The sequence below is a fragment of the Eretmochelys imbricata genome, chromosome 6, assembly GCF_965152235.1.
Source record: "Eretmochelys imbricata isolate rEreImb1 chromosome 6, rEreImb1.hap1, whole genome shotgun sequence".
In the NCBI taxonomy this organism is placed as follows: Eukaryota; Metazoa; Chordata; order Testudines; family Cheloniidae; genus Eretmochelys; species Eretmochelys imbricata.
In genome coordinates, this window is record NC_135577.1 from 89,574,592 (window position 1) to 89,587,972 (window position 13,381).

The window sequence follows — 13,381 nt, forward strand, 5'->3', positions numbered from 1 at the left end:
TGGGGTCCAGCAGGAGTCTGTCTTTAGTCTGGTACCATTCAATATTTTCATTAATGACGACTTGGATAATGGAGTGGACAATATGCTTATAAAATCTGTGGATGACACCAAGCTAGGATGGGTTGCAAGCACTTTCCAGGACAGGATAGGAATTCAAAATGACCTTGACAAATAAGAGATTTCAGACCCATGTAACATGATGAAATTCAATAAAGGTAAGTGCACGGTACTACACTTAAGAAGGAGAAATCAAGTGTACAACTACAAAATGGGGAATAAATGGCCAGGCAGTAGTACTGCTGAAGAGGATCTGGGCGTTATAGTGGATCACAAATTGAGTATGAGTCAACATTGTGATCCAGTTGCAGAAAAACAAATTGCTAATATCGTTCTGGGGTGCATTAGCAGGAATATTATACGTCAGACACAGGAGGTAATTTTCCCACTCTACTTGGCACTGGTGAGGCCTCAGCTGGAGTTCTGTGTCCAGTTCTGGGTGGCATACTTTAAGAAAGATGTGGACAAATTGGAGAGTCCAGAGGAAATCTACAAAAATGATAAAAGATTTAGCGAACCTGACCTATAGGGAAAAGTTAAAAAAACTGGATATGTTTAGTCTTGAGAAAAGATGACTGAGGGGGGACCTGATAACAGTCTTCAATATGTTAGGGGCTGCTATAAAGAGGATAGTGATCAATTATTCTCCATGTCCACTGAAGGTAGCACAAGAAGTAATCTGTTTAACCAGCGGCAAGGGAGATTTAGGTTAGCTATTAGGAAACATTTTCTAACTAAAAGGATAGTTAAGCACTGGAACAGGCTTCCAAGGGAGGTTGTGGAATCCCTGTTGTAGTAGGAATTGAGCCTGAGACATAAGCCCTTGTATCAGAGGCCTGGTATGAGGCAGGACCTGCTTACAGAATTTGGCAAGAACAGGGCTGATATTGCAGAAAAACACATTCTTAAGAAGTGCTAGTCACTTTCTTGCCCTTTTATAACATTCCAATCCCTCTATCAGGTGACTTGTGGATCTGCCTCCTCAGCTGACTTTATTGTCAGGTCATCTTTCCCCTGACAAACCAGTTCTTCTGGTTGGAAGCCAGTCCACTGTCTAGGGTTTTTGTATTTCAATCGAGGATTGTCCCAATTTATTGCTAGTCATGCATCACTACACCTTGGATTTCAGTTTGTCGTGTCAGTAACACGAGAACAGAGAAGGTAAAGAATCCCACATCCAAAACAGAGCTTGCAGTCTGACACAAATAAAGAGCCCCCAATATCAAACAAACAAAATTCATAAGTGGTACATACAAATTCCTCAATTGTCACAGTACCTGAAGCAATTACTTAGCTAAAGTGTAATAGAACATTGTACTGTCCATTTCTGAAAATGAAATTTGTATCGCTTAGAGCTTCAGTATTGATTCTCCCCCACCAAAACTTATTAGAAAACTATTTCTCACTGAAGTCTCGCTGCATACAAAGGTTTACATTTATAGATCATTTGTCTGAATTTTCCATGCACAAAAAAAGCAACTCTTTTACAGTTGGAAAGAGTTTTTTTCTTTCTTTCTTTGTCCATTATATAACTCAATCAGGATTTGTTTCCCCTCAAAATTCCCAAGGAAAAAAAATTCACCTTTGCACTGAGAAGTTTCACCCAAAAGGAAAAATTGAGACAGTTACTAGTAAATGAAAATGGAGCATTTACTTAACTATCATGTTTGGAGTAGTTACAGAGAAAAAAAAAGAGTGAATATGGATACTGGTAGTACAAAAATCATGTTTTAAATTACTATGGAATAGGAACTCTGCTACTAAAGCATAAAAGTTCCACCCCTAATAATAGTAGTTATTCTTTGCTCTAAATCAGAGGATCTGAAAGAACTTTAGAAATAGTTAAACAAACCTCACATTTTCCATGTGAAGTAGGCAAATGTAATTATTGCCATTTGAGAGGGGTGAAAACTAAGGCACAGCGATGAAGTGACTTTGGTCAAAGAGACATTCAGTGACAGATGTGTGAATAGGTCACTTAAATCTGGACTCCCAGTTCCCTGTGCTAACCATTAGATACAGTCAATCATATTAAGTAAATTACAGGTGGCATTAAGATGAGAAGACCTATTTACAGGGAACATGGGAGATTCCGGAAGACTCTTACCTTTTCAGGCTGATCAACATAAGCAGAAAGACCTGGCTTCACTGACTCAAAGATCTCCCCTTCCAGCTCTGGAGGCTGCTCTGCACAAATGAAACAAAGCAGCACATGAGAAAGCCTATACCACCAGCTCTGCTGCTCTGTAGCTTCAAAGTTAGGACCAGATTATTTCACATGAGATCATTCATGATGACCATCCCCTATATCTCCCTGCAGATAACAACCATCCCTTTCCAATACAAACACTGATCCTCCTTTGCCAGGGAAAGATTTAACAAAATGTGCCCATTGTGCACCAAATTCATTAACCACCTGTTAAAAACAGATCAAGCTACAATACAAGGAAACATATCAAGTTTCCTAAGGACAATGCATGAAAACGCCATCCAAGCCTCAGTGAGACTTATTCCCCTTACACAACTGCCCAGATTAAAGCATTCAGAAACCGAGAATTTTTTTTCTATGCCCAGAAGGTCAACAGCCTTTGTTAGATTAACGGGGAAGAGAGTTGCACTGTGAAGCCCCACCACACACTGAGAACAACCACCACCCAGAGTTTGGATCTAGGGGCTGATAGCAGAACTGCCCCAGCTGTCCCAAACTCTGGGATGATGCATGAGGAGAAAAGCATCTCTAAGGCAGCCAGGGCCTAAGACAATATGATCAGGGTGTGGAATCCTGCAGGTTGGATCTCTGAGAAATGGTCTTATTTGTTGGAATTCTGCCATTCAGCCTTACCTGGGTTTTTTTGCACAAAGGTGTAAATGTGAATTCGGGTCCCGGTGCTTCCTGCGTCAAACATGATGCCATAAAAGGTGTTGGTAGTGGCATTTACAAGGCACACACGAGGTGGAAAGAGACCCTGAAACCACATCTCTGGGCTTGGATGGGAAACAATGCAGTAGATAGAGGAAAGGGCCAGCATTAGAAAGATGGCGAGACAGGTAGCTGCCATCCTGCAGGAAAACCTTGGGGCAGCTGGTGTATGGATCAGCGTTCACAGAGTTGCAGGACCTCCTGGAGAGTGAAACAGGAAGAGAGGTTATCAACAGCTTTCTCCTTCATACCTCTGTTTAAAGGAATCTGCCCAGCACAGAAGCTACCCACCCTTAAAAGAGAAAGGTGTCTATCCTGACTGCCCCTACCCAAAGAACAGGTGCCCCCGGCTATCCTCACCCTAGATACAGGGGCTCTCCCTCTAAGTGCTGCAACTGCACCTAACTAATTTTTCCTTTCTGTTGCTGCAGACATCAGCATGGAGCATTGAAAAACCGAGTCCCAGGATACCTAATCTTGACTTTGTACACAGAATCTTCTCTCTCACCTGGACTTCCGGATCAGATTTACAGTCCTGGGACTTTCCTGACAGCTCAAGCCTCAGCTGAATTCACACCTTATATAAGTGGTGCTCAGGGCTGGATCTCTCCGTCCTGACATCCACATATGGGATGCTGGCCTGGCACAGAACACAAATGTCATTCAGTACCACAAACAAAGAGAATTTCATCTCAGGCTGATGGCAGCTGCTTGGAGAGATCAGTGTATGGGGAGGGTATACGGCATGGACTGCCAGTGGCACAGTGGTCACCAAGAGGGATCTGTGCTGCAGGAGGGGAGACTAAATGGTGACGCGCACCTGGCCCCAGTTTCTCAGCCCCCCCTAAGTGTTCAAATTTCTCTGATGGCTTTTTGCCTATAAGTTGGTTGTTTATCCTTCCCTCTTGGTACAGAGTTCTCGGCTTAAAACCAGCCAAACTATTTTTACGCTTTGACCAGGTATCTCCCTCTCCTTCACAGAATGAAAACTGTTCACATGGCCTATAATATGCCAACATTATTCACCGTCTCCCAAGTGCATGACCTAGTATTAGGTATCAAGATTCAGCTGCTTTCCCCTCCCATTACCCCTCCACTCTGTGATTAAAGCCTCCCTGCACACTTGTCTTGACAGGAGATGTTAACAAAGGAGACACAGGTACAGAAACTGCACAGTCACTAATCAAGTGCTTAGTTAAAGCAAACAGAGGAGAATATAGTTGTCTTTATTATTTGTATTGAGCAACACCAAGAGAACCCTGTCAGGGCCGCACTGCGAACACATATAACAAAAGTACTCTAGCACAGTGTTTCTCAAATATGGCCACTGTGGCCACATGCGGACGCCAGGCGCTTTTCTTGCAGCCACAGCCTCCTGGGCTGTGATGGGGGTGGGGAACAGTGGTCCCTCTTGCAGGACCACTAGTGGGGGTTGGGCCCTGCCCCCCTTCGGAGACACAAATGCTGGAGGTACAGGCAGTTGGTGAATTCCCCACTTTCCCGGGGAGGGGGGGGTGGCGAGGAGGGAGGAAGCTTCGGCCATGGGGCTTCAGGCTTCATTCACATGGTAGCAGGCTCTGGTTCCAGGCTCTGGTCCCAGGCTCACCATCCACGCCATCGTCCCTAGGTCCTGTGGTCCCCCTGCCCACCTCCCCAACCAGGGCTTAATTTCTCCCAGGATGCTGTGAAAAGTGATATTAACAAACATACAAATATCACTTTTCACAGCAGCAGACTGACTACCTAGCAAGTTTTTTTTAAAAAGCAACCAAAAAAGCAAAGCAAACAACAACAAAAAGACAAGAACATGCAAAGCACCTTATCTGGTTTTCTATTCTGTTTAGGTCCAGTAAAGAATAGAGACCACTGTACATTATTTTTATTACCAAGTCTGAAAAAAACCCTACATAAATAAATTATAATGATTTGGACATGTATATGTGCATATTTATTTGTTTTTCCTAAAGTTAAGTAATATTTTAGGAAAAATTGTCAGTATGGCCACCAGCAAGAGTTGGTGGCTGCACTCTGAGACCACCAAACAATTGTTGTGAGAACCCCTGCCTAGCACATAAAACACACCAACACAACTCAGCCACCTCAAGATCCTCCCTCACACCCTCCTCCTGGACCTGTCTGTCCACCCCACACCTCACTTGTGTGCATATCCATCTACTCTGCTTGAGAATCTTGCCTGCTCCTCGTCCCTATACACACACAAACTCACTCTCCTGCTGGTAATAGCTCATCCAAAGTGACCACTCTCCCTACAATGTGCATGATAATCAAGGTGGGCCATTTCCAGCACAAATCCAGGTTTTCTCACCCCCCCACCCCCATACACACACAAACTCACTAGAGTTTGGAGCTGGATTTGTGCTGGAAATGGCCCACCTTGATTATCATGCACATTGTAGGGAGAGTGGTCACTTTGGATGAGCTATTACCAGCAGGAGAGTGAGTTTGTGTGTGGGGGGGTGGAGGGTGAGAAAACCTGGATTTGTGCTGGAAATGGCCCAACTTGATGATCACTTTAGATAAGCTATTACCAGCAGGACAGTGGGGTGGGAGGAGGTATTGTTTCATATTCTCTGTGTGTATATAAAGTCTGCTGCAGTTTCCACGGTATGCATCCGATGAAGTGAGCTGTAGCTCACGAAAGCTCATGCTCAAATAAATTGGTTAGTCTCTAAGGTGCCACAAGTACTCCTTTTCTTTTTAGTATGAAAATAATCCACTAATTTCCCTCATTAACACTATTTGGCTATTGTCAGTTTTTTCAGTAGATGAGGCTTTCCCTTCCACCTGCTCCTTTCTAAAACTCTTCCTTGAACATCTCCTCACTCATCTGCTCTCTCCTTATCTTCCCAGCTTTCCATGCCTCCCCATGCTCTCTTCCCCCATCCCCCAAATTAAATCTGTCAACTCTCCTTCCCTCGCTCCTCACCGAAGTGCTGCCAGGCCAGAGCCACTTTGAGCCTCTCTGCTAAGAGGTGTGGAGTGCTCCCAGCCCAGTGGCACTTCAGTGGAAGGGAGCTGGACAGCCTTAAAAAGGATAAGGAGAGAGTAAGAGGAGAGAGGTGGTGGAAGAGATGGGGAAAGCAAGACAGAAAGTGGGAATGGAGAAGGGTGGTAGCAGATGCGAAAGGGCTAAGGGGAGGCTGAAGGAGCAGAGAGAGAAGTCTGGGGCAGAGCTGTAAATCTCCTCTCCTGGAGAAACCGATGGAGAGATTAGGTACTAAGAAACAGGAATGTATTTTCCAGTTTTTTTAAAAGTCAAATAACTTTTAACCTGCATGGACTTTTATTGGTGTAACCTCTCCCGCAGCTCATTCTATGAATAGTTTATTCAAATATTCCATAGGAACATGGACATAGGGCCATTTGATAATCTTGCAGACATTTCAGGGTGTGTGTCTGCTTCTATGCTAATAACTTGCCCAAGGGATGGCTATTTCCTCAACACAAGGCATACCTAACTTTGTCCCATTGCTTCATTAGAATTTTGGCTTGTGGTCGGGGCTCTCCAGATGTTTAGTTCAGCTTATGGTCTAAGCAAATGGTCTCCTCTATGTTGACAAAAGCCCTAATCTTGGGATTAATTATTATTTGTATTGCAACTTGGTTGGGCCCCATTGCACTGTGCATTGTACAGACAGAGTAAAAGACAGTCTCAGCTCCAAAGAGTTTACAATCTTTGTTTAAGACAAGGTGCAACAAGTGGGGAGAAATGAACAACTGAGAGGGGCGAGAAAGACGACAGGATAAACAGGAATACTAGCATATTTTGCACAGTCTGAATGTTCAATTTAGTAGGTATAATAAGCAGATCAGCAGAATTAATCTCATCTTGCTACCTGCCTACCCCTTATCAGATGGCAGTAATAATTATTTGTAGTATAAAATGCAAAGTATGTTAGCCACACACCTGAGGCAAGACTTAGGCAACTGCTCCTCCACTCCAAAGATTCCTGACAGGCAGCTTAAAATAACTGGGAAGCTGTGACAGCGAAGACTGAGCCTGTACTCACCTCTTCTTCACCTTCAGCTAACATGACTGGACTATTTATCACGCAAGCTAGTTGACCTGGGAGGCACATGAAATTTCACGCTCGTTGTTCTTTATGACTTTGGGTTTATCATTGATCTAGTGCTGACAAGCATGCATGCATAGGTCTTTAGTTGAGCCAGATAAGTACAAGGGGCAGGTTCCAGACAACTAAATGTTCAACTGAGATCAATAAATTAGTAAAACATTTAACAAATTGACAAAGTTCATTTCAACAGCATTAGCTCTGCCAAAACTGAGCTGTCATTATTTAAGCTGGAAACACTTACAACCAGCCACAAACCCCTGCAGTAAAATCAACACAGGGCAGATTTATATATTAATCTGAGAGAAAATTTAAAGTACAACCAAGGTGAAAGCACTGAGGCAAAATGAATTCAGCTGTTCTGGATCTTCAGCATTTAAGTATATAATCCTCATACAGTGGAGGGAGGAACAAGGTTGTCCCAGGTCAAGATGGAACAGGAAGTCCCAGGGCAACAGAACTTGTGAAGCAGAACCTTATTTCAGCTCTGCCACATGGAAACCTCAGCAGTGTCTGTTGGGGGTGAGGGGAGAGATGGTATTGTCTGTGGGGTCATAGGGGAACTTGGGCCCTCCCTGCTCGAGTGGGTTAAAACCCAGGGCCCTGTGATTGGCAGGTTGGATATACAGCCTGGGGAAGGACACCAGCAAGCCTGCTCCATAGGTCACCTCCTACCACAGCCTCTGCCCCTCAAAAGCCACCACAACGTGTGCTTGTGGACTCTCAAGGGGTGTTCTGCCTCTCAGCGATGCAGAGGCTCTTCTCCTTCAATCATGGCCTGTCATTCCTGGTCTCCACAGGGGTCTCTGGTGACTCAGCAAGGGGGGTTGCTTCCAGCAATGTGGAGCTCCTGAGGCTTCTCTGCAGGGGCCAACAGCTTAGGACTGCCTCCTTCTGCCTAGACTGAGCTGGGATGCTCCCTTTTGATCTTTGCCTCCATTGTGAGCCTGCCCAGCAGGTGAGGCTGGGTGGAGCCCTCTGGGCCCAAAACTGCTCTTTAACTCTTGATTCCGCAATGTGGGACTTATACACCCCATCACAGTGTCCCAGGGCAAGAAAATCTCATTCATATCTCCATGTATCCCATGCAGAAGAGCATGTGGGATCCCAGCAGTGGTGAGCTGGAGCCGGTTTGCACCGATTCACTAGAACCAGTTGTTAGACTTAGAAGCCCTTTTAGAACCAGTTGTTCTGCAAGGGACAACTGGTTCTAAAAGGGCTTCTAAATTTAACCGGCCAAAAGTGGCGCTGACTCCATGGGTGCTCCAGGGCTGAAGCACCCAAGGGGAAAATTTGGTGGGTGCAGAGCACACACCGGCAGCTCCCTGCCCCAGCCCCAGCTCACCTCCACTCCCTCCCCTGAATGTGCCACCCCGCTCTGCTTCTCTGCCCCCCCCCACCCCAGGCTTCCCGCGAATCAGCTGTTCGCGCGGGAAGCCAGGGCAGGCTGAGAAGCAGGCGGTGGCTTCGCACTCAGGCCCAGGGAGGCAGAGGTGAGCTGGGGTGGGGGGGTGCAAGGAGGGCCACCTGCACCACAGCAGGTAACCCAGGGGAGGAGCGCAGGGGAACTGATTCATGGGAAGCTGGGGGGGGGGGGGGGGGGCGGAGAAGTAGAGCAGGGCGGTGCGGTCAGGGGAGGAGGCGGAGCGGAGCGGAGCGGAAGTGAGCTGGGTCCGGTGGTGGGGCGGGGAGTTAAGAACTCATCCTTTCACTTCATTTTTACTGTCAGAACAAATGACAAAAATGTCACTAACTTATTTTTCTCAGTATTCTACTGGCTGGCATCTTCAGCAACTTGAATACAGTATTCTGTAGTTTTCGTTTCAGATGTAGAAGCAATAGCATTAAGAAGAAACATTTTTCCCTGTATGGTTGTTTGTTACTTTTATTAGATCGTTTTCATGTTTGATCAATCACCTTGCATAATATCTGTTTATTTTTTTAGCCCTTCCTTTAAATTTCCTCTCCCCCTGCACTTGTAACATCTAATAGCAGACCTGTCTGTTCCAGAATATTCAATAAGAAGTGCTTCAATCCCTTCTTTAAATTGTTCATATTATGCTACGCTCTTTAAATTTTTCATTTTGTGCTACATTAAAAGGTGATGGTAATATACAAGAAGGCTTGAAACTTTGACTTTCAGTTGTTTTTATGGCACAATCACCAATTGATGTTTGCCATTTTTAGGCTGTCAAAGAAAAACCGACTGCTTCTCAAAGAAGTTGATATTAAAATGCTGCTGGAATGCGTAGAACAGGGACAAATTGCTGCTACAATACTATTAATAAATTTTAGCTACATTTCAGTGATGATGGCACAAAAAGTATCTCACTTGCAGGCTCAGCAACCTCAATATTCTACTCTCCTGCTGACTTCTACAGACAAAGTTTCATTCAATGATGTATTTAGTCTTGAAGAAACCGATTTTCTCATGAGCAAGAATTCTTTGTATATTGCTATTTACAACTTTTTAATAACATTTACTTTTTACCTTATAAAGAATTTAATCATTTCACTAAAATCAATAACTTGCTTTCTACCACTTCAACTTTAGGCATGTTGAGCAAGATAAATTCATATACTGATATTTGGTAATGAACAGACACTTGTCATCTGTCTGCAATATTGACCAGAAGTTTCCATGTTTACTACAGTTAGAATGACAAACATCTAGTGAATTCAACACTGTAATCTAAAGACTGAAAAAACAGATGAGCTAGCCAGCTCTATATAGAAATATTATCAGATGCTCTACTTTTGCTCTACTTAATCTAGAAAGTTCTAGATTCTGGCAAACTAAGCCCTCCTCAGACAGTTTAGAGCTCCACTTACTCCTAGTTTTAATACCCAATAGCAGTTTTTTCTGTCTTTATTATTTGTATTACCACAGTGTCTAGGAGCCCTAACCTTAGATCAGGACCCCACTGTGCTAGGCACTGTACAAACACAGCACAAAAAGATAGATGTCAAGTGTTTTATAGGCATGATGGCAAAGGAGGTTTTAAGGACGGATTTGAAGGAGAACAATTAAATGTATTTGCAGAGGTTTACGAGGAGTTTCTCCCAAGCATGGGGCAACGTGGAAGAAAATATGTAGGTGCTTGTTTGAATATTTAACAGGTGGGTGATGGAGACTGACATCATGGGAGTTGACCTTTTGATACAGAACAAGATATGACAGGTAGGGTAGGGATAGGCCATGAAAGGCCTTGAAATTAAGACAAGTAACTTTTGCTTAATGTGATAGAGAAGGAGGGAACGGAGAGGGGTAGCATGGTCAAAGTGACGTGCTAAAAGAACCATCGTAGCAGCAACATTCTGAATGGATATGAATGGAGTAAGAATGCATTTGTCAAGGCCAGAGAAAAGGATGGTGCATAAGGCACCTAACTTGCGATATTGCAGAAATTGCGGATGCTGCAATATTAGGCTTCTACCGCAATTTTGACAGTGGGAGCCCCACTGTGCATGGTGCTGACAGTGGGAGCCCCTGCTGTCAGCCTCAGGTCCCGGCTCTCAGCCCTGGGCGGCCGACAGCGGGAGCCACTGCTCTGAGCTGCTGGCTAACAGCAGAAAATCGTGGAAAAGTAATAATAAACTTTATTACCACAAATAATAAGGTACATTATTTTCGCCATGTTGAGCTTGAGCTAACAGACATCCACGAGAGGAGATCAGAGAGACAGGCTAATATTTTAGTTTGAACAGAGGGATACAAATCTGGACTAGAGAGGCAGATCTGTGAGCCTCCTGCATAGAGATGGTAGTTGAATCTGTGTTTGCAGATGAGATTACCCAGAGATAAGGTGCAGAGGGAGAAGAGAAGGGACCAAGGGCAGCCCCGGGGAACTGTCACAGAAAGGTGAAGGGTGGATGAGGAGGATGCTCTGAAGGATTGATTAGAGAGGCAGGAGAACCAGGAGAGGACAGAGTCCCAGAAGCCAAGAGAGGACAAGGTTTCAAGAAGAGCAGCATGGTCAACTGTATCAAAGGTGGCTGACAAGTCAATGAGGATGGAGTACTGGTTCTGAGATTTTAATAAGAAGAGATTATTAGAGATTTTGGTGAGAACAGTTTCAGTTGAGTGACAGAGGAAGCCAGACTGGAAAGGATCTAGGATAGAACTAGAGAAGAGGAACTCCAGCAGCAACTGTAAACAGGGCATCACATGAGCTCAGAGATAAAAGGGAGATTGAGCGGTAGTTGAACAGGCAAGTGTGATCATGCGTAATTTTTTTTTTTTGTTTTTAGAAGATGGAAGACACTAAAGCATGTTAACCTCTGCATCTGTGACCAGGGAGAAGGAAGAAAGTGTTTGGAGGAGGAGGGAAGTAAGGGAAGGCAAGCAAAAGGATGGGGGAAGGTCACATCATACTTTGTTGATTTTTTCCTGGAATAAATCAGCAAGATCCTGTGCAGAGAGAAGTGGAGGGTTTGCGGAGAGAGTCAAAGGGCTAAAAGGCAGCTCAGGATTGAAGGAGTAAAATTCAGTTAAGCTAGAGAAGTAGAGTTGTTAACTGGGAAGATGGTAGAACTGAAATAAGACAGAAGGATTCTAATGGAAGAAGTCAGTCTGGTCATGGGATTTCTACCAGAGATGCTCTGCAGCGTGAGAGCTGGAACAGAGGAAACAGACTTAGGGGGTAAGCCAGGGCTGGGGGTTGGCAGGGCAGACCTTGCAATGGGACAGAGGGGTAGAGAGTAGATGACAGCAACATGAAGAAGGAGAGGAGAGTCAGATGCGGTGTCATTCAAAGGAAGAGAAAGAGTGAGAAGAGGGAAGATATAGGGATTGGAAATAGCAATCAGAAAGAAGCCCAACATATTCTGATCCTGAGAAATCATTGTAAGAAAAGGAGAGGCATCATTAAGGTGCGGCAGAAGCAGTGTCAAAGGGATCCAGGTCTCTGTGAGGGTCGGGAGCTGGACACTGTAAGATATGAAAAGGTTATGGATGCTAAGATCATTTTAGAAGTGGAGTGGGCATTCCACCCATTCCTCTTTCCCTAGGCTGTTCTATAACTCGTTGTTTCCTAATAGACCTAAGAAGAATATTTACAGTCTCATCATTTCTCTTTTAACTTTTTTGAATAATTAGCTTTCATTCACAGATTGAAGTTAGAGCAAAACATTTCCAGTGTCAAAAAGCTTTCAAACATGTGTTGTGTTCCTGTAAATATTTCAGAGCAATAACGAAATTGGAAAAAAAAAAAAAAACACCTTTTTTTTTTAAAAAAAAACAACCTTGCTGATGCCAGAGGCAAATATGGGCATAGAGAGTATGGGGATTGGTGGGGAAGGGCAAGGAGCAGCAGGGGGACTGGTAGCTGTGTGAAGGGCTGAGGTGGATGAAGGTATGAAGACAGGGTTGTTTGTTTTTTTTGGGGGGGGATATAGGGGTCGGTGTAGGCAAGAACAAGGAATTTATGGTGATGGGGGGAGCAGCAGATCTTTGTGGGCAGGGCAAGAATCTGTGGGAATGAGGGGATCTATGTATTGGGAGCAAGAGTAAGTGTATGGGGAGCACGAGGTTTCCATAGTAGGGCAGGGATGAAGGATGAATATGGGGAGCAGAAGTTTTAAATGAAGGAAGCAGATGGGTCTCCATCGGGTAGACAGGGGGTATGAGAGGAGTGGGTATGGGGAGAAACAAAGTGAGCGGTGGAGGTCAAGGATGGAGAGGGGAGGGGAGGGAGGGAGCAGGAGGAGATCTGAGGGACGGAGGCAATGGGTATAGGGGGAGCAGAGGATCTCCGGATGGCGCCGGGTGTGGGTACAGTGGAAGGGTGAGGGGGGAGCCGGGCTGGGTCGCGGAGGGAGCCGGGGTCTCTGTGTGGGAGCCAGGCTGGCTCGGGGTCCGAGCAGGGCTGCACAGGGGGCTCCAGTCCATGGGACGGGGGCGGTGTCAAGCCCCCCGCGCGCTCCCGAGGTCTGCACTCACCGCCTCGCCGGTGCGCTCGCAACCCCACATCTCGCCGGTGCCGCGTGTCACGTCAGCATCACGGTCGCATACTTATCTCGTCACTAGTCCCCGCCTTCTAGTCTCCATAGCAACAGGTCGCCGCGAGCGCTTGTCACAAAGATTCCAAAGAGACGAATCCGTGCTGCGAACCGCCGGCCGCAAGTCCCCGCCGGGGCCAAGATGCGAAAGGGGAAAGGCGCGAAGCGCGGGAGGTAACTGGCTAGCGAGGGAAGTGGAGAGATGAGGGGGCAGGTAACCAGGGTAACGGGGGAAGTGAGAGAGCAGAGAGGGGGAGGGGAGAGGGGAGGGGTGGGGGAATAGGGAGATAGTGAGGCAGGTAACCAGGCA

At 45.5% G+C, this 13,381-nt stretch overlaps 1 protein-coding gene across 3 annotated transcripts in view; it reads right to left on the reverse strand.

The window, feature by feature from the left end:
- Positions 1-13,064, reverse strand: part of ENTPD5 (ectonucleoside triphosphate diphosphohydrolase 5 (inactive)) — a 42,748-nt gene extending 29,684 nt beyond the window's left edge. For 2 of the 3 annotated variants that reach the window (XM_077819113.1, XM_077819111.1), the window contains exons 1-4: positions 13,013-13,064; positions 3,486-3,617; positions 2,900-3,178; positions 2,165-2,244 (exon numbers count right to left, since the gene is read on the reverse strand). In XM_077819113.1, coding sequence (XP_077675239.1) covers positions 2,165-2,244; positions 2,900-3,116 — 297 coding nt within the window. In that variant the 5' untranslated portion in view covers positions 3,117-3,178; positions 3,486-3,617; positions 13,013-13,064. The remainder of the gene's footprint in view (positions 1-2,164; positions 2,245-2,899; positions 3,179-3,485; positions 3,618-13,012) is intronic. The other variant, XM_077819112.1, reaches the window with a different exon arrangement.
- Between the last annotated feature and the right edge of the window lie 317 nt (positions 13,065-13,381).